This window comes from Neovison vison, chromosome 1 (assembly GCF_020171115.1).
Source record: "Neovison vison isolate M4711 chromosome 1, ASM_NN_V1, whole genome shotgun sequence".
Lineage (NCBI taxonomy): Eukaryota > Metazoa > Chordata > Mammalia > Carnivora > Mustelidae > Neogale > Neogale vison.
This window is the reverse complement of record NC_058091.1, coordinates 258,838,696-258,864,115: the sequence shown is the minus strand read 5'-3', so window position 1 is coordinate 258,864,115 and position 25,420 is coordinate 258,838,696. Positions and strand designations below refer to the sequence as shown.

The following is a 25,420-nucleotide window of genomic DNA, read 5'->3' as shown; positions in this document are numbered from 1 at the left end:
TCTGGCATCTCCTGTAGAGCATATCCAAAGAGTCTGGAAGAACCCCTCTGTTGACATTCATTCCTTATATATGGTAACATGGCCTCATTCTGAGAAAAAGTTACGTTCTCTACATTTTAATAAACGTTAAGTTCTGTATTTCATGAAGGTTTGAATGTAAGAAGAACTTAATATGCTTTCTAATGATGGGAAATCAGAAGGTGGGGAAAAACTATAATTCTGTCTTACACAGGCAGACTAGATAAGGACAATATATTCACTCAGCAAGTATTTATTTACTGAATGCCTTCTCTGTGCCAACTACTGGGGACATATTTAAAGCTGTGCCATGTTCTTGTTCTCAGAGTTTACATTCTACTGTAGGTAATCTCAGTTAAAAATTTAATCAGAGTGAAAATGTGGGAATACAATATAGAAAATGAAATAATAAAAAGATACACATATATTAAACAACTTAGAGAATTTATTTGAAAAGTAGGAAATAAAAAGAATGATTTTAACATTTATTTAGAATATGAACAAATCTAGAAAAAGTTGAACTACAGGAAAGAAGGCAGAGAGTACCGAAGCTGGCTTAATGGCCATCCAATACAAACAAGCAAAACCCAAGATTCTTTCATGCAAATAAGCATTAAAGAGAAGAGCACAGGAATGTTGATAGAACAGGCCACAATGAGTATTTTAAAAATTTACATAAGAAAATGTACATAAATGAAAAAATAAACTGGACAATTTACAAGAAATGTTTTATAGGTTACAATAGGCTATAAGTTAGTTTATTATGAATAAAATTTGTAACACATCATACATTTTTACATCACAGATTCAGTGTTAAAAGAATTCCAACATGACAAAGCTTAGACTTGACAAGAACAATGCAATAGAATAAGGCAACTTAAACTGAAATGGCCTGTATAAATAAAATTAAAACATACAAACATCTAGATATGATTTGGTCAATAACTGGACAGGATTAAGACAAATACCATTCAACTTCAGTTAAAAAGTCTAAGTCTCAATATAGTTTCAAAAAAAAAAAAGGGAAAGCATACAATGTATAAAAAAAATAATAAAACCGTCTTAACAGGACTTACATCCTAATTCCATTAATTGTATTTGGGACAAAGGAACTAAGATACTGATGGTAGGTGTATAAAGTTACCTTTTGTTTCTAAACAAAAGTTTGCAAACTAAAAAGGGCATCTCAGAAAAAAATTGTAAATTTAAAAATGGCTGATCTGCAATCACTACTAACTGTGCCAGGTATGATGTCCATGATTCAGAGATACAATGTAAAGCTAAAATAATCTCAAACTATTTGCATTACTTATGTATACTTTACAAATTATGCAAAAGCTCAAATGTTTTCTTTGAAAGCTACTGAAACTGTAAGCCATGTAATGAATGAAAGATGTTAACAGCAAAAAAAAAAGTCAGCAATATCTTAGAATGGAAATTCTTGCATATTTTATAAATTCAAAACCTTGAATTTTAACTTCATTTACTCCTTTGAAAAATATATTCCTCATTAGTTCTTTTAAACACAAAATTAGTGGCAGCTGCAGCAAAATGACTGGAAATTTAAAAGAAAAATAATCTCTTTACCCAAAGAGCTGGAATATAAAGACTTCTAGATTTTTTTTTCTTAAGGAAAAAAAAAAAATTTATTTCCCCTCAAACACATCATTCAGCACAACTATTTAGTACTTGAAGTCCCAGTATCAACTCACTGCTACATTTATTTTAATAAGCTAGGAATGTCAGAACCACGTACAATCTTTTTATCCTCAATTCTAAGGATAAAAGGATTTCAGGTCTTTGTATTTGATGTAAATGACTAGAACACATGATATTTCAATTCACTTGAAGGTAATTAAAATTGTTTTATAAATTTCTTTACAAAATGTGTTTGACAAAAGCAGTAAATAATTCCTGAAGGGATTTATTCCGTTATCTGTTCCTACTCAAAATGACCAGAAAGAAGAACAGCTTAAAGAAAAGGGCCACTAAAAATCCCAAATATACCTACTATTCAAACATACATGAACCTACCAGATGTTTCTTTTTGTACAATGGAAAAGCTGTAATAATGTCCACATAATTTTAAAGTTAACACAATAAAAATTCCAGATACTTCCACAGATTCAAGTGGACACACCCACATACACACTCTTTAATAATATATATAAAACCCCTCATATTACTTTAACTACTTGGCCACCATAGGCAAGAACATAGCATTACGAGAGAATAACTAATACCATTCTACTGGCTTGGTGAGAATCCAGAATCTAGTGCCTCTATCAACATATACAAATCAAATTAACACCAAAACAGGATATAACATATCTGAACATTTTAATCTTTCCAAATGCAGCCATGAATGGAGAAACTTTTTTCAGGATCCTGATGATAACGAAGTCGTTTCCCATTGTAATAAATCAATTCCCTCATTTTACAATGAAAGAAAATAACATTCAAAGAATTTAGACCAGTGGCTGGCACTATTTCTAATATAATACCAAGTTATGATCCCACATCCACTGAATACACAAGGAATAGAGACTTCTCTGAGAAGTCTTTTTGGAAGTGGAAACTGCTCAGAATTTTAGATATGATCAAAAAGCTGGGGTAATTTACTTTTTATACCACCATCATTTTTATTTGACTATTAAAAATACCTTAAAGGAAGAAAAAAAAATTACGTCTTTTGGTCTTTGATTATTAGGCTCAGTAGAAATTATAAGACCACTACTAATTTAAATATTTAAAACAGGCAGTAATACAGATAAAGCACATTATTTTCTGAGGTTATCTGATGACATAAAGTTGGGTGAATTCCTTCGGTATTAGAATAAAACCGACATTTAATAAACTCATTAGGAAAATAGGACATCAATGACATTTCCTGGTAAATCATCTTAAATAAGGTCAAAGAGTATTACAAAAAGGGAATATATTTCTAGTATTTTGCTTATACATACCACAAAACAGTGAGTTAAATGCTAAATAAAGCACACTCATTTATTTCTGATTATCCTTTAAACAGTTTTTACATGGCTTTAAATAAGAAAGGATTTCTAAACTATATTTTCTCAAATGCAATAGACTAAAAAGCATAAAGTGCTCAACAGAAAAAAAAGATCCACTACAAAATACAACATTTTTTGCATATAGAAAGCAGAGTGGTTATAAATGATATCTGGAACTATTGCCTTCCTAAGCTTTCCACAAAGAATGCAGCCTTAGAAAGGCAAGATGTGACAGACTGCTCTTACAAGGCAAAAGTTCTATCGGATATAGAGGAAAACCTTTCCCTTTAGCTGCATCATTTTTCTTACAGAAATGGGACTTTCAGGAACTAGTACCTAAAATACAGTAATCACATTTGCATGCAAAGGAAAAAAACTCAAGAATCTTTACAGAGTCTAATATTTGGCAGACTCTGAACCTCTTGAAAGACTGTCAATGGCCATGTATATTACTGGCAATGGCACGGACTTAACCCAAACGAAGAGGCCACCTATTCAGAGTAGCTGAAAAAGGAATACCCCTGTTGACAGGCAAGCCAGTCTAATATTACACCTTTGGGGAAACTGGGTATAGAATTGAACACCATTAGCTCTAAACGTCTCTAGTTAAAAGGCAGACTTTTTTTTGGGAGGGGGGGGTGTTGGTGGTGCAAAGTTCTAGACCTTGTGTTCTTCATCAAGCCCAAGACAACCTGAGAGTGCTCTTTGTATCTGAAAGTATTTTACCACTTCTAAAGAATGGAAATTAAATCCAAAAGTTACAAAGAAGATTCTGTGTACAGAATTCAAGAATTAAAAGGGTCTCTTTTTAGTCCTTTAAAATTGTCTTTTCAAAGTTCAATTAGATAACGTTGGGGGAATTTAAGTCACTGGAATCATCGTATTTGCTTCAGTGAAGAAAACCGACATTTTAGAGATTGCTGATGCCAGTCAGGATGGGTCCTGGGCAACTTTATCAGTATCACTGGAAAAATGATACACAGTATGATGAAACGGCAGGATCCAAAGTAAGACATTTTTGGATTGGTCAGAAATACAGCTAGTCTGTGTAAAATAAACTAGCCCAAATGAGCTACTTCTTTATCTCCTTTTGTATTAAAAAAAAAAAGTTCCCGTATTTTCTCATAAAAAATAACACTTCCCATATCACCTCTCAAAAATTCTTTAAAAAATAAAGTTTTAATGGATATACAATAGTGTTCATTTTTAAGAGCTAGTTCTGGACTGCACTGTCTAGTACAGGAGCCACTATCCAAACATGGCTCTTGCGAAATTGGAATGTGGTTAGCCTAAACGGAGGTGTGTCCTGTTTAAATATACACTGGTTTTAAACACAAAGTTGAAAAAAAAATACAGTATCTCCTAAATAACTTTTTATAGTGATTGTATGTTGAAATGGTGACATACCAGATATACTGGGTTAAATAGAAATACATAATCAAAACGATTTTCACCTCCTCCTTTTTACTTTTTAAATATGCCTACTAGAAAATGTAAAATTACATATGGCTTACACTTCATGTTCTTAAACTGTACAGTCTATTTCTATTATAGGACTTTGAGGCATTACGCTGATTGGGCTAAGAACTAAATCTGTTTACCTCTGTATGCTTATAGAGAATTTTGTGAGACTGTAATAAAAAACTAAAATCTTGGCAGTCTTTATCACAACTCTGTATTCACACTTATTATTCCATTAATTCTTGACTAAACATGAGAACAGCCAAGAACAAAAATGGTAAAATGGTTGTTCACTGTATATGCATTTTAACAGGTAACTTCAGTTTCAAAGGACATAAAGTATGAATTACATCTCAAATTAACCAAAGCACTGATCAAATTAACTTACACGGACTCCGACCATTCTGTTTCTTTCTTAAAGACAGCTCCATGCTATGGCTGCTAATACAGTTTGCCATGAACATGAAATTATCATTTAAAAACAAAAACGTTTTGTTCAAATGTCCAAATCACAAAATTTTAAAATAAACTGAACACATGGCTTTTTGTAGTGACAGAGATATCTAGCCATAACAATGGAAACATTAAAGTAAGAAACATTTAGTCATTGTAGGTTTTCAAAGTGACTTACTTTGACCTGACATGAATTCCAAGTTCCAAATATTTTAAATTCTAAAAAATTACCTTACATGCTTTTCCCTCTGAATATTCACTCCTATTATTCATACCTTCATGCTTTTAGATAAATAAAACAGAATTTTAAACATCTGAGCATGAAACTTGAAAACTATAAGGAGAAATGTCTTTATCAAGCACCTCTATGCAAACTGTTCTTTATGGAGCAAAATTATGTTCCATAAAAACATACTAATACTTCTTTCTTCCTGTAAACAATTTTTAAGCTCTTCAAGGCATATCCACACTTACTAGTAATTTAAGGAGGTGAATATTTTTCCCAAGTCTACTTATTAGACCAATTAAGTAACAGGTTTGAACAATTTTGCTGAACTAGACCTCCAAAAATGTTACTGCCAAAGTAAATATCTGAAAAAAATTAGTAGCATTATAAAAAATGACTTCAAATTGGAGCACAAATTCCAAGGCAAAAGGATTTACAAATTCTGGAACTATAATGCCTTTATTACCAGAATGTATAAAACACTGATCCTTTCCTAATTCTGCAATACTGCCCTCAAACCCCTACAGTTTCGAAACAACTCATCTTTCAGATTTCCAAGAGATCTCTTTAGAATAAATGTGATTTTTGCTGCTATTCATAATAATGAATTTGAATTTGAAGTTTCAGACCTAATTAAACAGAAATGACTAAGTTCAGGCCCAAGATAATGTGGTACGGAAAGAGCACAGGTCTCTATCAATGCACACAAACCATATTCTATTAGTATAGTCCTGGGACCTCATTAAATGGATTTTCAAAGAAGTAATTAAGTCTCTAATTAAAATTAATTAGTAATTAAAATTAATTGTAATTAAAAATTACAAAACATTTTTTAAATATAATGATTAACATAACATACAGAAAGTGCAATTATCACCAATTATGTGATTTTCTAGGACTCATCTTAAAATTCAGGCTAATATTTAACAATAGTATTTCAATTAAATTATGGCATTTGAAAGAGCTTATACTTTGGGAAAAGATCACATTAACATGCTTTTTTGGTGGGAGAAATGTTAAGAAAACTGCAATAATGAGTAATTCATACTGCCTTACCATTTCTAAAATCACATCAAAACAATCATCTTTGATAGCCATTTCAGTAAGTTTGATACAGGGTATGTTACTGCCCATTTACTAGTAACCAAGACACGTAAGAACACACTTATAACAAATACTCAGATCCAATTATCTTCAGGAGCTAAACATTTCAGAGACTTTAAGATTTGTGTTTGAGCATACAGTACTGAAATAGTTGGCTACATAAAATAAATAGGAAAATCTTCTGAGAGGAAGCTCAATAATCAGAGGCTGTATTGCATTTTAAGGATTTAACACTGGATATATACAGAAGGGAAAGCATTTCAATGAGAAATACTTCATATGTTACCGAGCTCCTTCTTTTAATATGGCAACTTTTGGCAGCTTACCATCTTGACATTTAAAAATTAACAGGAATAGTGCTACTCTGTTATCCTTTGGTTCCCAGTGACAAATAATGCAGTAATAATGCCTCTGGTTTTCAGTTCCTCATGGATGACATTTATTAGTAGAGAATAACCTGATGCCTTTTAGCTGAAATTTGGCAGTCCAAGAAGTGCACCAACTGCTCCAAAGTATCCCTGCATAATTTTAAAACAATTATTAATGCAGTTCAGCTTTTAAATTAGCATATGATATTAACAACTATTAGGAACAGATATTTATATATGATCTATTTAAGAATTCTTATTCAGAAACCTATTTGTGTTGTAAGCTAGTATTTGAAAAACATGAAATACATAATTTTCAAGTATGGCTTACAGACACTGAAAAGCTTCTACAGAGAGCCATTACTACATTCTGAGCCCCTCTCCTCTTTCTTCAATACAATTCTTTTTGTTCCACCCGCCACTCTCCTGGCATCCAGCACGGCATGTGGAGCCTGCACAGCAGTACACCGTAGAGAGAGCAGTGACAATGAAACATAAACACAAGAGAATACTCTGACTCTGTGTTATCAGAATTATTAATATGTCCATCTGACCAGAAACAAAACAATTCAAGGTAAATTGACTTAATCCAAACCACTATATGAACTGACATTTCAGACCAGAATAAATGAATGTAATGAATGAACACGAAAAATGTCCTAAAGAATGAACTCCAAAATTTTAACAGTGGTCCCTCTGGAGGTAGGGGGTGAGGTTGTGGTGGGGGGGATTAAGGAGAATTTTCACTGCTAAACTATTTATTTTTGTGGTGTTCACATTTGTTATCTCAGGGGAGAAAAAGAGAAAAGAATACAATTTAAGTACACAAGCAGCCCCAATAACTAAGGAGTTCACAAGATCTAGTATCACTCTCTCTTGGTCAGAGGAAGTAGGAAACTCCATGTTAATGGGATGCCTACCAGGTTACAGTAAACCCTATCCCCCCAACTCAAACTGAAATGAGAGACTCAATATACTATTTAGGTAAATCATAGTTTTAGACTTATGAGTACACAGTAAGAAGCAACATATGAAACCTGTATGCTGCATGCTGTTAAAATTCACAAAGCATTATTTTCCTATCATACCTCATGCTCTAGAAACAATGCTTTCAGTTGACCTTTTGACCAATAATCCAGTGCATATGCCAAAAGTTTCATTGAGAGAGTATTGACACGTAAAAAGTTCCCAACAAAGACAACTCGGTTTATTTTCTAAAAGAAAAGAACAAAGAAAATGAGTTGAAATAAAAATTATCAAGTAGAATTTATAATATAGAAAATCTCTACTTTAAGATTCCACTCACTAATTTGGTTCCATAGATAACTTGAAGGAAATCTTATATGGAGGAACTGGTGTTTCAATCTTTCTACTCACAATAATATACTGAACTTTTGAGCATATATTTTTGCATACTGAGTTTGGTTATTGTAAACTATGGCCCTTAATTATTGTCAAGTGGCTGGTGAAAATCTAGATCTATAGGGCAAAGAAAAAAGGTTCCAGATTATTGTCAGCCCCCCAAAGTGAAATATTCCCTAAACTTGGGTTAAAACATCTGCTAATGGCTCCCTTAGCTAACTTACTACACTGTTATTGAGAAACTTAGAATCCTGGATTTAAACAGAATAATTCTAAAGAATTAATTTGGGTCTTTTCACAGATGTTCTCTGCTGGAGCTTCTCTTTCCCCAAATATATGCATGCTGATTATCTCACCTCCTTTCAATATTTATCCAAGGGTTACGTTTTCAAAAAAGCCTTCCTTCAACAATCCAATTACTCAGCAGTTTGTTTTCTGCTGGTCTACTCTCAATTCTCTGTATCTTATTTAATGATTTTCTTTAAAAAAAAAAAATAGCATTTATCACCATATACACACTAAAAATTTTATTATATCACTAGAATGGATGAAGTTGCATAAAGTCACAGACCTTTGTTTTTTTTTCACCAATGTATCCCAAGTGCCTAGAACAATGCCTGGCATATGGTACTCTATAAAATACTTCATGAATAAATGAATGAACAAATGAAGGGTTTCCTCAAAAAGCAAAATTCCCAATTCATTTGAAGTATTTGATATTTACAAAAATTAAATAGGTAAATACATCTATTACATGAAGGCAGAATTATATATATAATCTCCTTCAAATAAAAATAACCCAACAATGAAAGTAAATATAGGAGTACATGCTTTTCGTTAAGTATACATCATTCAAAGTTCAGGTGAAGAACAAGTCTCAATGCCTTCATAGCCCTGTACAATGCTGCTTGATCCATATGCAACAAGGCAGCACTGTAAAGAAGCCAAAGGCAGTAAGAAAACTTCTAAGCACCTCACTAATCAAATTTAACATTAACAGCAAAAAACACCCTTTTCAATAATTAGTTGCTTCAGAACCATCCTGTTTGGAAAGATTTTTCTTTTCTATCTTCAAGAAATTTAGGTTGTATATTTCTGAAAAACTAGTTTCTAGATAAATTTGAAAATGTAAGTATTTCTTTGTTCTATTTCCAATTTGAATTATCTGCTACTTTCTTTAAAAGTAACGTAACAATTAGGTGCACATGGCATATACAGCTAATGAGCTTTGGGATTTAAAAGAGATCTCAATTCTATAGGCCTCCTTAAAGAACACAAAGAAGCCCTGCTGCATGTACAGGAAGCTCCAATCCACATTTTTCGAAAAGTTATTTTTTTTTTTACCTCATTAACAGCACACATTCGTGCCACAGAACCAATGTTATTCGTGATAGTAACTAAAGTAGCTCTTGCTAGATCTTCTTTACTGACAGATTCTCGCTTCTCCTTATAAATCATATTCCCAAAACTGCAGAGAAATGAAAAACAAAATTCTGTTGATTATAAGCAACAATTCATATATTTTTGGAATTTATCCCACAGATAAATTTACAAAAGTACAAAATAAGGTATATAACAAGTTTACTGACTGACCCACTTAACTACACATAGCAGAATACTGGAAAGCACCCTCAAACTCAGATAAATTCACACAATAAAATACCAAGAGGCTGTTAGTAAGGAGGAAGGGTAGGAGGGTGAGAGGTAAAGGAAGAGAAGGGGGAGGGAGGGAAGGAGGGAGAGAGAGACAGACAGACAGACAGAAAAGGAGGGAGGTAGCGAGGGAAGCTGGCAGAGAGACTAGGATATATTGCCTACTGACTACTTAATGTGTATATATATATTTTTTTTTTTGAAGATTTTACTTATTTATTGAGAGAGAGCAAAAGCGAGAGAGATCAGAGGTAGAGGGAGAAGCAGACTTGCTGGGGAGCAATCCCAGAATGCAGAACTCAATCCCAAGACCCTGAGATCATGATCTGAGCTGAAGGTAGAAGCTGAACCAGCTGAGCCACTCAGGTGCCCCCTTAATGTGGATCTTATTTTTAAACTACATGAGTGTTCAAAACTTGGAACCTAATGTGGGTTAAGAGTAAGCCCCCAACAACTTCCTAATATGTTGCCTTCTAAAAACTAAATAAACAACTTTAGTTATAATATAAATATTAAACTTACCTAGATGCTACAGCCCAACCTGGCAGACCAAATCTTTCATAATCTCCTCCGTAAATGTCACGGACCAGCTTGTCAGCTTGGGTGCTGTCACCTTTGGATGCCATTTCAAGAGCCTCTTCAAAACTTTCACAGCCAGTCAACAAACAGCATAAACCCAGAAAGGTACCCCCTCCAAGGCTTAAAAAAAAAAAGAACACTAAGTAAGTTACATTTACACACTGTATTCTTCCTCCAGAGTAAAAAGGTGGAATATCCATGTAATTAATAAACACAAATAACGAACACACTGCTAATGTCAAGTGCTGAAATATCAACATAACGAAGGTAAGAAAAATGCCAAACCAAACTTGTCAGATGGAAGAATAAAAAAGCAAGGGCAGGGTGGGGTGGGGGGAATCAGTTGGTGATAGCAACAAAAAGGCTGAAAGAGATTAACTTCTAATATCTTTACCCAATTCCTTAAAACTTAGTAAATGCTAAAAATAAATGCTCTTACATGTGGGGGGGAAAAAGCAGTAAGTGTTAAAAATTAGTACCATATGAATTACAAAGAGAAAACAATTTAACTCCAAAGAATAAATGGTTTCCAGGAAAGGATTTAGTGAAAGGCCTACTTACTTGGTCTGACATAGCTGAAATCAGTTCAATGTGACACATTAGCATTTTAAATAACCCAGAAATGAGTATGGTGAGAAAATTTATGTTAGGCTGGTCAATATGTTGATGACAAAAATTTACTTGGTTCTATTATTCTTTTGGATATGCTGATTAAAATGAAATCATACCCCTCTAATCCCTAAAATAAAAACCTTTGCTCCCCAGTCTCTCCTAAATTTCTAACAGATTCCATCTATCCCCGATCACTGCTAGAATTTAGTTAATGGACTGAATTTCTTTTAGAATTGATTGAAATAGGTAATATTTCCCTGTAATTCTTTGGCTCAGAGTTACAGTAGAGGTAGATTTTTAGCCACCAGAGAGATAAAATACTAATTAAATTTAAGTGCCTTTTGGTGCCTGGCCAGCTGAGTTAGTAGAACACATGACTCTTGATATCAGGGTCTTGAGTCTTGAGCCCAACATGGGTTAGAGTTTACTTAAAACAAAAAAATTTATTAAAGTATCACTTTAATAAGAGTACTACTTTAAAACAGAAATGAGTTTTTTTCATAAACCCCCAAATCTTTCTTCCTCAAATAATTAGAGGAGTTTCACCCCACCCCCCCCTTTCTAAAAGATTTTATTTTATTTGACAGAGAGAAACACAGCAAGAGAGGGAAACAAGCAAGGCGGGTGGGAGATGGAGAAGCAGGCTTCCCGCTGGGCAGAGAGCCCAATGCAGGGCTCAATCCCAGGATCCTGGGATCATGACCTGAGCCAAAGTTAGAGGCTTAACAACTGAGCCAACCCCAGTTTCTATCCTTAAAAGCTGATCAAGTACATGTATCAGAATCATAAAAACAATTATAAAACTTCATTTCACAATAATATTTCAGGCATTATAGAAAATCTTAAGGGATATTTAAAAGATCCATGTTATCCCATAATGAGCTTATGTTAAATTGATCTTGTAAGAATTATTTCACTTGGTTGAGCATCTGATTGTTGATTTCAGCTCAGGTAATGATCTCAGGGTAATGAGACTGAGCCCTGCATGGGGCTCCCTGCTCAGATGGAAGTCAGCTTGAGATTCTCTCTCTCCCTCTGCTCCCAACCCCCACTCTCTCAAATAAGTAAAATAAATCTTAAAGAAAAAAACAATTATTACAATGTTGCCCACTTAAATGTGAATCTAATCTAACCAGCATGCAAGCTGACCAGTGGCAAACTTCAGGCTTAAACAGATCTATATGACAGGGAAAAACAAGGAGAGGAATGAATGCTTTGGAAAAGAGAAAGTCATTGGAATCATTCCAGATAAAAATTCCCTCTTACAATTATGGAAATTTTGATGCCAACTGATGTTAAGCAAATATAAATATTTAATTATTTTAGTTTGAGTCTTTACATACATACTTTATAAAACACATTATTTGTAACACTCTAACTTATACTTACATATCTACATTTTCTGCTACTGCACAAATAAATGTACCTTAGAGGCTAGCATTAAGATGATTTCACAACTTCTGTGTATAAAACAACATGAATGCTGCAATAAGAACAGAAAGGTCACTACCTTGTCCCGGTTACTCGTTTATAGTTGTCTTTGGAATGGACTGCTAAAATACTGACTCCTGAACCAATGTTCACTATCAGCAGTGGATAGGGATCATCCAGGTTAAAAGGCATCTTTTGGCATCGCTCAGGTTCTGAGGCATTAGCAAAATAATAGCACTCTGCTTGTCCATTGAAACTGACAGAATCTATATACAGCAAGCCCTTTACAAGGCAGTCAAGTTCATCCAGTTTGTGCAGGTGGAGGTTTCCAATCTATAAAAAACACCATAGAAGTTTTATAAAGTGAACAAGGGACAGTATTCAAAATATCTGACTCAAATGCACTGTATAATTTTCATGTACTTTATAAAACTTCAAAATCATCTATGACCCATACATTTTCACTTGTTTTGTTTCGTGTCAGAATCTCTTAGTCCAGTGGTTCTCAGTGATGGTGGTATTACCTCTGGATACATTCTGGGAATTTTTAGGGATATTTCAGTTTTCATAAAGATGGAGAGGAGAACAGGACCAAACTAACATACAGTGGGAAGGACTTGGGATGTCAGATACCTGCAATGGGTAGGGCAATTGTGCAAAAACAACAAATTATCCCATTCTTGCCTAATCTTTGAGCATTCTGACAGACATTTTTTAAGGCAGCAGCAAGGAAATTTGTTTGTAATTATCTGAGCCTATGGAAGCACAAAGTATTCTTCATCTGGCTTTAATATATATATGCTAAATTTGCTAGGAATGCAACCACCATTTAAACTGAGGAAGTAACAGACGTTTTTATTGCTTGGATTTTTCCCAAGTGTTATGTCACAAACAGCAACACCATTTATGGTACAAGATTCTCCTAAAACATACCGTATGAATCTCCCAGCATTTGTGGGTTTAGAATTCATGGTGAATTTATGTTTAAGTGCCAGCATCTAACTATCTCATTATGCCCTCTCATGTGATCATACCAGAGAATCTACCCATTTTCTAAATACCTTCATTTCCTGTCTCTATATTATAGTTTGGGTAACTAGTTTGAAATTATTGAAGTCATTTCAGGTTAGTAAAGAATGTATTATAAACTATTTGTAAAAAAGATCTCAGCTTAGAGATCACTTCCTCTGGGAAACTTTTGTTCTCCACAACTTGTTGGGTAATACATGGTGTTCCCATGACCCCACTTGTCATAGCAATACTATTAATTATAACACACTGTCCCTTTACTTGTAACCCACTGTTCTGTGCGGTCTAGGTATTGCACTCTTTCAAAGCTAAGACTGTGTCTTATTCCCAGCTGAGTTCTGTGTCTAGCCTAATACCAGACACATGCTAAGTGCTCAAGTATTAGCTTAATAAATGATTGAGTATTAATATAAACAGTTATTACAGAACTTCATCACTAGATAATATTGATACTACTGGGGCACCTGGGTGGCTTAGTCAGTTAAGCGTTGGCCTTCAGCTCAGGTTGGGACTGAGCCCTGTGTATGGGCTCCTGCTCAGCATGGAGTCTGCCTCTCCCTCTGCTCCTTCCCCTGTTCATGCTCTAATACATGAAAACACACATACACACACACACACCCCTTAAAAAGAAAAAAAAAAGAAAATACTGATACTTCAATGGGCAGGTAAAAGCTGGCTTCAAAGATGCCCCTTCTGGTAAGAATTCTGGCAAACACTAAATATCACATGTTCAAGCAAACTAGTCTCAAATTTACGAAATTTATGTTAAAATTACTTAACAAATTGAATACAAATTTAGACTTTTAAACTATCCCATAATTTAAGGGTCTCACTTATGTGAGCCATATAAATCACTTATGTTCTATTAACAAAACTTAAGAAATTAAATGGTTTACATGCATATTTTCAAAGAAAACAAATTTTAGTAGCCCCAAATGCCAACATTCTAATCTTTATTCTAATGGAAAGGACTAGAAGCTTGACAAACCCCAGTAGTACTTAGATCAGTGTTTACATAGTCCTCTTGCCATATCCAAATGACCCCCTTTGAGATAGGAACATGGTAAGGCTGGTGGATAAAACCAGAAAAAAGGGGTAATGGGGACTCTCATTCAATGTCTACTTAATCAAAAGACACTGGCTTCAGCAGATTTATTTATTTTTTGGTGGGGCGGTGGGCAGGGAAAGAGATGGCCCTGGGAGAAAGTACTGTATGGATAATACATAAAAGCAATGCAAACACAGGGCAATGTAATAATAGTGAAAATAATTCAAACATCACTTATATTTGGCTTTGTATACCACCAAATTCACTGACATTGACCCTTTTACTGTAGCTTTATAGTATTCCCTAAACTTAGCAGGTTTTACCAAATATTATGGACAATAAGCCCAAATCTGGACAATTTTCTACTCAGCCTATAAAGGTAATAATTAAGCGCCGCAAGTGAAAAGCTGGTCATGAATACATACTTCCTCCATATCCAGCATGGGGAACTAATCTAGGAAGCACGCTGGATATAAACAGCCTTGTATTTTAAAAATTAAAGAGGGGGTGGCTAAGTGGGTTCAGAGTCCAACTCTTGGTTTTGGCTCAGGCCATGATCTCAAGGTTGTGAGAGTGAGCCCCACAATGGGCTCCATGCTCAGTGCAGAGTCTGCTAGTCCCTCTCCCTTGGCTTCTCATCCCCACCCTTCCCGCCACACACTCTCTCTCAAATAAATCTTTGAAAAAAAATGAGAGAGAGAGAGAGAGAGAGAGAGAGAATGGGTATCAATTTTGTGTTTTGAGTAAGATACCTACTGTGCGAAAATCTTCTTCAAACTTATAAGCACCACCTCCTGTAGCACATAGCACCGTGTGTAATGTTGAGAAGTTTTTATCTCTTCCCATTTGAATAAAAGTAGGCAGGTCGTGAGTTGGAAATCTGATAAAGTGCAAGTTCCCTCTTCGCCCAAAAAGTGTTAAATCCTTCAGTTCAAGATGTACATCCCGAATACCAGTGGATCCATATGCTACATTAGAAGTCAAATATTTCCGGATACTTTTTAAGCTCTCAACTTCTTCTTGCTCTTCCTCTGCTGTGATATCAATAGGTTCAAAGTATGAGAGCTTTACTAGAGTCCCCCCAATGTCCATGCCAAACCATGGGAAAGCTGTGGATAAAAAAACATACATATCAACTCTAGAAATGCAAATTAGGAGCTAGTTAATTATCCACAAACATCATATATCCTGAATTATGCAGTCAATTTTGGGGGGTTAGATGCTTCTTCTATATGGAACTCAAACTTTTTCCCTTCCAAGTATTACTTTATACGTTTTCTAAAAACCTGTAACAAAGGCCCAGGACCTTTTCCCTGGTCAGGTAGGTATTCCTTTTCATTTATTAAATACTTACCATATGCCCCAAGGGATCAAGAAAAATTTGGACCAATTTTGTTTTAATAAATAGGTCATCACCTATGGCTTGGTAATGTTTCTAGTAAGATTTTAATGTAATAAAATTGGCCTATAATTACTTCAAGCAACCCAAGGGAAAAAGTACCTCCTTAAAAAGAAATCTTAGTCTTTGCTCATTAAACATTATATTTCTTTGGTACAACTAGTTAATAAAATTAGCTGTTAATGTTGAAGATAAGTCTACTTAGGTACATTTGCAGTTATATCATTAGGCAGGCAGTTATATCATTTAGGTTTGGAACCTGGTGCTTTTTCACTAACTGTACTTAAAGAACTTTGGAAAAGCCATTAAATTAAAATTTTCTTAAACTAGTTTTTTAAGGTCTGTTTCTATTCTCTGGGATCTTAACATGATAGAGACTCAAGAATAATTTAATACTTAAGATATACACATTACAGGTGCGTGGGTGGCTCAGTGGGTTAAAGCCTCTGGAATTAAGCCCCGTATCAGGCTCTCTGCTCAGCGGGGGGACTGCTTCCTCCTCTGTCTCTCTGCCTAGTTGTGATCTCTGTCAAATAAATAAATAAAATCTTTAAAAAAAGAAAAGACAGACACACTACAGAATACTTCAGAACAAAATGTATTTAACAGTTATGTCTAAGTTGTCAAGGAAAACTAGTTCCCTCCAAAATCTGTTTCTTAAATATTAATATTTTATTTGAAATATGTGACTATTAGAAACCAGGTTCATACAATTCAACAAGAAAAGATTCTATATATTTCTCTATTTCAGAATTTATGTAATGAGGAAGGAGTAGTTCTCATTATCTTCTCTTGGAGAAATAGTTCACTTGTCTTTTTTTTTTTTTTTTAAAAAAAGATCACTTGTATTTGTATTTGAAACCCTATTTCCAGATTGGGTTTCCAGATCTACACTGAAGAGTATTCAAAAAGAAACTTCTTTAAAAAAAAAAAAAAAAAAAAGTAAAATGACTTAAGACTATAATCTGAGGGGCAATAAGATCCGAAACAGGCATAACACTTTTGTGTCACCTATAGATTTTTATAAGCAACTAAAATATTAAAGAAACAGAGTAAATTTTCTTAATTTGTAAATCCCTAGTAGCAAGTAGCAATACTAACAGTTATAGAGGTGAAATTTACAGCAACTGTTTGCTTGAACAACCCGTTGAAAGAGAAAACAATATGGAGTACCTCTACTGATCCAATAAATCAGAGATACCTCCAGAGTTTTCCTAATCATAATTAGGACACTTTTCAGTGTACATTAGATAAAACATAGGAATGCTACTGGTATAACTGAAATTATTTTTAAGATTTTATTTATTTGAAAAAGAAAAGAAGGGGGCAAGAGTGGGGAAGGGAAGAAGGGAGAGGGAAAAGCAGACACCTTGCTGAGCACAGAGCCTGACATGGGGCTCCATACCAGGACCCTGATACCATGTCCTGAGCCAAAGGCAGACACTGAGCCACCCAGTAGCCCGATTTCTCTTATTTGTTGATGTTTGATTCTAGATTTCATGGGGACAGGTGTGCAAATCACTGTTCCACATCAAGTGCATTTTGGGATAGAAGAATTTCTACAAGGTAAGATTTATTAAGCTAAAAACCTTTATTTTCCAAAATTAAAAATACTTTAAAAACTGTTTTATGTTTATAGTTTTCCTTTCTATGTTTTTGTCAGGTGTCAAAATATACAAATAAAAATATTACTTCAGAACAAACTACAATGCTGCAAACATTACCAGGTTCAAAGTTCATGATATTTTTATTTTCAGTCAGAAGTCCCTGTCTGCTCCCAGGTTTATAAATATGTGAAAACTGCTGTTCTTGAAAGAAAAAAACCCAATTAACGTTTATGTGAAGAACTTTTAATTCTTACATGAAAACATAAATTAAGTTTCAAAAGAACCTTACTTAACATTTATGTGAAGACCTTTTAATTCTTTTTTTTTTTTTTAAGATTTTATTTATTTATTTGACAGAGAGAGATCACAAGTAGGCAGAGAGGTAGGCAGAGGGGGATGGGGAAGCAAGCAGGCTCCCCGCTGAGCAGAGAGCCTGATGCGGGCTCCATCCCAGGACCCTGAGATCATGACCTGAGCTGAAGGCAGAGGCTTAACCCACTGAGCCACCAAGGCACCCCAAGAACTTTTAATTCTTACATGAAAACATAAATTAATTTTCAAAAGGACCTTACAGCCTAGGAAGATTATCTGAAGTTTACAGATGAAATACTGGAGAGTAATAAATTTTCTACTTTTCTAAAGCTATGCAGGAGCTCCAAGGTTTTTGAGCCCAAAGGTCAAGGGCCAATTCTAATACCTAACTGTGGAGTAGGCAATAGAAAGGCTCACTGAATGAAATCCTGTTTGTGAAATCTAGGGTACTCAAAAGTATTAACTAGTTCTTTCTCAGAGAAAACTACTGCTTAGATATAATTATAGTTAAATTGATAAGGAAAAAGAAACAAAACCTTCCACTGCTTCTTCTTTTAAAAGGCTTTTGTTGAGGGATGCCTGGGTGGCTCAGCTGGTTAAGCATCTGCCTTTGGCTCTCAGGTCATGATCCCAGCCACACTCCTGGGATCACGTCCTGCATCAGGCTTCTTGCTCAGCAGGGAGCCTGCTTCTCCTTTGCCTGCTTTGCCTGCCGCTCCCTGTGCTTGGGCATGTGCTCTCTCTCTAACAAATACATAATATCTTAAAATAATAATAATAAAAAAAAGAAAAAGCCTTTTGTTGATATATTTGCATTTAACAACCAAGCTTGTCCTATCTGAAAAAGAAAACTCCACACAGAAAGTAAAAAAATTTGTAAACAAAGCTGTGTTTTATTACTACAGTATATCAAATCCCTCATTTCTTTTAAGTTACATTAATTACTGAAGAATACTCTAAGATATGTTATGACATGTAACACATAAAGAATAACAACCACCAGCCTGGGTGGTTCAGTCAGTTAACTGACTCTTGGTTTCAGCTCAGATCATGATCTCAAGGTCGTGACTGAGCCCAGCATTGGGCTCTGCGCTTAGTGGGGAGTCTGAGTGATGATTCTTTCTCTCTCTCTTTCTAAAATAAAAAATAAATAAATAAATAAAGAATAACCACCAACAATCACCATGAACTCATGAAACAGTATTACCATTCAACTTGAAATCTTTGTGTGACCCACTTTTGTAGACTGGGCTACAGGAACAGAAGGTTCTATGAAAAAAACTGCAAATTAAATTGGAAAAACTATGATTTCTTTAACAGTTATTGACTACAGAGGTCAGTTTTTAAAATTAAGAATGCAAAAAGCCCAAACTCATCTCACATCTAGCATATGACACACATTTGTTCTTTTAGTGCCGTCTGTTCTAAAGATGCTATATTGTAGTCGAATTTCTCAGTAATCATGTGCAAACTAGAACATGACATGTGCTTTCTATTTCTTAGTAAATTTCAATTATGACAATTTTCTTAAAATCAGGAAGGTAGGGATTGAAAGAAGTCAGCCTTGCCAGTGACTCCAAAGAAAAAAAGTTGGTTAATAGCCACCTTTGGCACAGTGAGACATTTAACTCAGCAGAGTTCTGGAATACATTTCTTTAAGCCAGAGGGGGAGAAAAAAAAAAAATCACATTAAAAAATTATGGGGACCCTCTTCCATGGGAGCCATGGAGGAGCAGAAGCCATGGCTCAAGCAAACTGAGCAAACTGAGGCACAGCCATGGGCGCCTCACCAAGCACACCAAGTTTGTGTGGTCTCAGATGATCCCAGGTGTGCCATGTCGCCCCACATGAGCAGAATGCACAAGGTCTCCAAGGACAAGTGCACCCCCAAGTTCATCAAGAAAAGGGTGGTGACATACACCCGTGCCAAGAGGAAAAGAGAGGAAATGAGCAATGTCCTGGTAGCCAGGGGTAAGAAGCAGCCAAGAAGGACTGGCCCCTCTCCCCCCTCTGTATATACTAAAGCCTCTTTGGAACTTGAAAAAAAGGAACAATTAAAATTTTAATTTTATTTTTAGGCACTCTCTATACCCACCATGGGGCTCAAACTCACAACCTGAGTTCAAGAGTCCCATGCTCTACTGACTGAACCAGTAAGGTGTGTCTCACAGAAAACACAAATTCTTAATTATGATCCACTTCTATCATTTAGTAAGTGGTCTGATTACTGATCTTTACATTTTCTAGTACATTAAAAAAAAAAAAAAATTTTGTCACCAAAACAGGAAGGGGGAAGGGACATGGAGCTCAAACTTTATTTACAATTCTAAATATGAGGGAACTATAAGGTTATTAAGTTCAACCACAGGTCCACTAATAGATCATGAGGTTAAGAAAAATACCAAGTTTCCTAAAAAATCAGGCAAGCATCTATACCGATAGTTTTGTTGCTTCTAGCTGAGACAGGTTAAAGGTCGGTCACCAGCACATAAGCAGGCTACTTACTGCATATAACGTCAACATTTTTTATTCTTTGATAATAAAACTCTCTACTGCCAAGGTGAAAATAATGAACCAGAACACACATTCCAAAAGTAAAATACACACTTCATAAATACAAATGAGTACTTTTGATGATGGGAAATATGCACTGCCTTCTCCAGACTTTTCTAGAATCTATTTGGTGTTCAAAAAAAGTAACTCCTATTCTGTTTCCCAGCTGAACCTAACAGAGCTGTCAGCTCCCCATCAGTAACAAAACATCCAGAACTACCATAAGCATAAAGTGCTACCAAGAATTTTATCTTTCTTACCAGGTAGACTGTGTGTGAAGAAACCTGCCAAGTCTAATCCCCTTGATATCTAGCCGAAGATACCTTGCCACAGGGCAAACTGTTGATTTCTAACAAAATATCTTATAAGAGTTTGGTGTCTTGCTAGATGTGAAGGGGTGGGGGAGAAACATTAAAGAACTGTTTAATTGCTACTGGCTCCATGAAGATTTCAGCCCAAAGGGATCCTATGCCAGATTTAATTCTTTAGCAGAAAGAGGGGCCAAATGATAAAAATGTTTAAAACATTAGATTATTTTAAGAAACAAAATTCTAAAATGGGCATGCGCACAAGTAAATTCCACTGCCATTAATTTTGCTCTTCCCGACTAAAAATGCTGGTGTTTTGAAATAGACTAAGAAAATAACCATCTTCACACCTTCAGTATCATAATTCCTTAGAAGAGTGTTAGATAAATATTTCTTTTTCCTTTGGTAAATTAGGTACATCCAAGGGAATACTAGAAACTATCACATTCAATTGTACTTCATTAACAACTGGAAGGGACAATTCTTTTTTTTTTTTTAAAGTATGCTCCACACCCAGCATGGAGCCCAACATGGGGCTTGAACTCACAACCCTGAGATCAAGAGTCAGATGTTTAACCAAATGAGCCACCTACATGCTCATGGAAGTAAAGATTTTTAAGTAATGATTCAATGTACAAACAGGCCAATCAAATCATATAGAAGCAAAGGCACATATGCCATATAATTCTTTCTGCTCTTGACAAAAGCTTTAGGTAACAGCCTGGGTTAGCAAAACAGAGACTCAAAAACCTTCATCTTATCAAATTAAAAAATGTGTCTTTTAGTATCATCGTGTTAATTAGGCTCCATGCCACAAAGGTAAGCAAAACAAAGGTTGAACATACCTTAAGACATCCCATCAGCTGAGGTACAAAGGAACCCATGATTGTTTGGCTTTTTAGTATCTAATATTTAAGCAGTGTGAAATATTTAAGTAAAGGTAAAGCAAACAAACACTGCCATTTTTCAGGTTTCCATATTTTCACAAGGAAAAATTTTTTACTAGGTTAATGTTTGACTTCATCCTTCCCTTGGAGTTGAATTAACACGTACTACCAATGCTAACCTTTTACTTGTATTATATAGTCCAGCAGATGAAACTACTTCCTTTTCTTATTTTCTGATTAAATACATGATCTGATTTATAACCTCCTAACATATTAGTGATGTAGCTAAAAGCAATGTTCTAACACTCAGTGGAAGGTAAGAAAGTGTGAAGCCAAAGCTACTTGCTTTGCATGTAATGCAAATGCATGTAAAGATAAAGCCTTACACATATGAAGTGCTCACTAAATTTATAATCACGAAAAAAAACAAACAAACCTACCCAACTACTCAAAAACAACACAAATATATTTTTAGGTAATCTGAGTGTTAATATTCCTAAAAATATTAGAAATAACACTCTCCAGTTACGTATGTTTATTATTTACAATGGAAATACTTCCCTCACAAAAACAAGATGTTCTTTACTTTTCGTATAAAGAACTAATGAAGCAGTACTATCATCTTTTACACATAAGAAACAGGAAATGTTAGACTTCTAAATCCTATTAACTGACTAGTGTTTCAACATGACTATTTCATCATTAATAGCCTCATAATGTAATAGCAAGTAACTTTAAAAAAAAAAAAAAAAAAAAAAGGTGTTCTTGGGGCACCTGAGCAGCTCAGTTGATCAAGCATCTACCTTCAGCCCAGGTCATGATCTCAAGGTCCTGGGATGGAGCCCTGCATCAGGCTCCCTGCTCTGCAGCAGGGAAATCTGCTTCTCCCTCTTCCCCCACTTGTGCACTGTCTCAAATACACAAATCTTTAAAAAAAAATTTTTTTTAAAGGCACTCTTTTCTCAACCTAAAGTTTATTTAATAAAACTTTATATCTTTGCGGAAACACCTGTGACAGACGTGGCATTCATACCTGATTACAAGTGTGACCAAATTTAACACATCATATTACTGTCATGGAAGAAAAGAAAATACCGTTAAGAGTCTGCATATGAGCTTGTCATAGTTAAACTTACTTTACTAAATGGAAGTTCTAAGACAAGCAGGGAAAATGTATGTGTTAAGGGAAGATGTCCAAGTGTTTTACATGACTGCATCTGTTCAAGATTAGTAATTCAGCAAATATAAAACAATTGTAAGTGGTTTTACAGTACTGTTATTTATTTAAACCCTCACTATTTTATAGGCTCCTTGAACAAGAACTCTAGTTACTACAGGATATCATCATTAAAAAAATTTTTTTTCAGCAGGCAGATAAATCCCCCCAGATCAGAAAGGGTTTCTTCTCTAAGTATTTGGACTAACCTATCCCTTGGGGTGCAGAAAAAACACTGGAGTATGAGGGAACCTCATTAGCACAGAGTTGGTTGTACAGCCTTGGAAAAGTTACTCTGAGGCTAAATAAATTCAACTCCCTCATCTGTAAAATTAAGACCAAATCATCTCACATTTAAATAACAATTAGTCGTTTTCAAAGTGCTTTGGTATGTTGCCTTTCTGGTGAGGTTACAAGAACGCTCAAGGGCCAGAAGGGAAGGTGTCAATGCTCCCTTTTTAAAGATTTCTTAGAACTCTAAGATCACATGAAGACATTAAAAACTGTTAAATACCAATACAATCCTAAGATAAGCATGGTTCCCCACATTCCTGGTTCCTCTGGGAGAATATACTTACAAAGTATGAAAATCACGATGAGTGATTAAATAAGCTATTCACAGGAGTAAAAGGTTTTTAAAAGGCTCCTAATAAAAAGGAAAGGAAAGCTGATCTCTTTTAAAAACACGTGAAAAATGTTTTATTAAAAAGCACGTACAAAAACAGTCGTAGAAAAACCTCTAATAAGAACATCTAACAAAGTATTAATAGTGGTGAGCTCTGAGTGGCGGGAATACCCGTGATTTTTATCTTTTTTGTTTGTCTCTTCTTTTAAGCAAACACGACCTAGTTGTTATTCTAAACAAAAACAGGCCAAGGCAATTACCCACTGGTAGGTTACAGGCGTGTTTTAAAAAGATTCTAATTTTAACAGCAGTGACAACTCCCAGGAACACACCGGTATTTCAAGGACACAAGCGGGAAGCACAACAATTAGTGAAAGAAAAAGAAAAAAGGAAAAAGGTGGCAAATGCCCCCACGCAAATGACACCCGTTTTCAACCCGACTTCAGAGGAAGCTGGGGGAGTGGACTGGTAGCTCTAGCCTTGCCTGGCAAAGGCAAACCAAATCAAAAATCCCCCCTAAGCGCGTCCCAGATCTCGAGAAGGAAGTGGGAGGAAAGGGCTAGGGGGCGGCAGGCGTTCGTCACGCGCGCCCAGGAGGATGGAGAAGGCGGCTCCATCCCGAGGCTGAAATGGTCCTTGCGCCCCCATCCCGTGCAGGGCGCCGGCGACCAGCGACAGGCCGGGAACGAGGCCGCTCCGTTAAGGCGCTAACACACGGGGCCCAAAGTGCTCTCCCAACCCGGCGGCCCCAAGCCCTCATCTTACAGGGTTTCTTGGCATCCTTGATCTTCATGGCGTCTGCGGAAGGAACCAGGAGCAGGTTCGGGCCCGGAGCACGCAGGTAGTGCCGGCGACTCTGGAGCTGCCTGGGCCGCGCGGGAAGGCCCAGCCGGTTCCTCCCCTCAGGCCGGGCGGGGCGGGCCTAGGGCGGGGCGGCGGCGCCTGAGGCGAGGCCCGGCCCAGGGGCGGCCTCCCCACCCCCGAGAGGGTGTGCCGGGACCGAGCGAGCTGGGGAAGGCCGCCGGCCTCGCCGCTCCGGGGCCCCCCCGCAGCTGCTCCAAACAAAAGGCCCCGGTCCCCCGAGCCGCCGCCGCCGCCGCCGCCGCCGCTGCCGCACTAAGAAATAGCCCGCCCAGGCCGAGAGCCCACGTGACACAAGCTCCCCCTCTCTCCGCTCTTCGCGAGCTGCTGGGGATTGTAGTTCTCCGGGTCCTGACGCCTTGGTCTTTGGCTGCAACTGTAGGGTCGGACTACAAAGCCCAGGATCCGTCGCGGTCCCTCCTTTAAGGCCCCTCCACTTCCGGAGATCGCCTCAGCATGGTCCCAGAGAGAAGGGGGAAGGGCCTTAATCACGCCAGCGACGAGACGACCAATGATGGCTGAGATGGGCGTGCTGTGGAAGTCGGGGGCTCAGGCCTCACCCCGCCCTTGAAAGATAAGGGAAAGGGTACTCCGTGCTGGTATGGGTGTCGCTGTTCTGTAAGTCGCGGACGTCCCCCGGAGGTAGAAAACGTGGTCGTTGTACCATGGAAAGCCTAAATGGCCGGACTGTAGGTCCGCTGTTCAGGCAGAACATTGAATGCATTTGTAAATTCAAGTCATTCACAACGCGACCCCCTGGCTCAATAGAGGCACCTCCAATGTTGTGGGGGTTGGAATAATAAAAATAATGGCAAAAATAATAACTAACATTTATTGAATGCTTGCCATGTCCTAGACACTCTGCTAAGCACATTTAGTGAAATTATTTGCTTCGGTCGAGCAACTTTGTAAACTGCGTTACAACCGTTACCATGCATTTTGAGGATGGGGTGGGATCTGAGAAGTTAAATAACTTGTGGGACACGTGCTCTTTGCCACAGTTCCATGCAGTCCGGCTCTGTCCTTCCAAAGGGGAGAATCTCCGGAGAAGAAAATTAGACGCTCCAGTTCTCACAGGAAAGACGGAGACCCCTTTCCCTCCGCCTCCTAGATTCCGTGTTTTCTAGCTGGAACAGGAAGGGATGGCACTGGGGATCTTCTCCTGGCCTCCCTTCGGCCCCTCTACCTCAGATGGTTAGAGAGTGGGCCCTGGACGATTAAGCTTTACTGTCATTCCCCTGTGAAGGATGACACAAGGATTGTGAATATGGACAGAAAGGGACACAAACTACCC

At 36.6% G+C, this 25,420-nt stretch overlaps 1 protein-coding gene across 1 annotated transcript; it reads right to left on the bottom strand.

Annotated features, from left to right (window-relative positions):
• Window positions 1-489: 489 nt before the first annotated feature.
• PANK3 (pantothenate kinase 3) lies at window positions 490-24,307 on the bottom strand. The gene is made up of 7 exons (XM_044229789.1): window positions 24,031-24,307; window positions 15,115-15,467; window positions 12,361-12,614; window positions 10,182-10,358; window positions 9,351-9,474; window positions 7,733-7,858; window positions 490-6,794 (listed from the first exon to the last, which is right to left on the bottom strand). The coding sequence occupies exons 1-7, from the start codon at window positions 24,056-24,058 to the stop codon at window positions 6,744-6,746; spliced, it is 1,113 nt and encodes a 370-aa protein (XP_044085724.1). The 5' UTR covers window positions 24,059-24,307; the 3' UTR covers window positions 490-6,743.
• Between the last annotated feature and the right edge of the window lie 1,113 nt (window positions 24,308-25,420).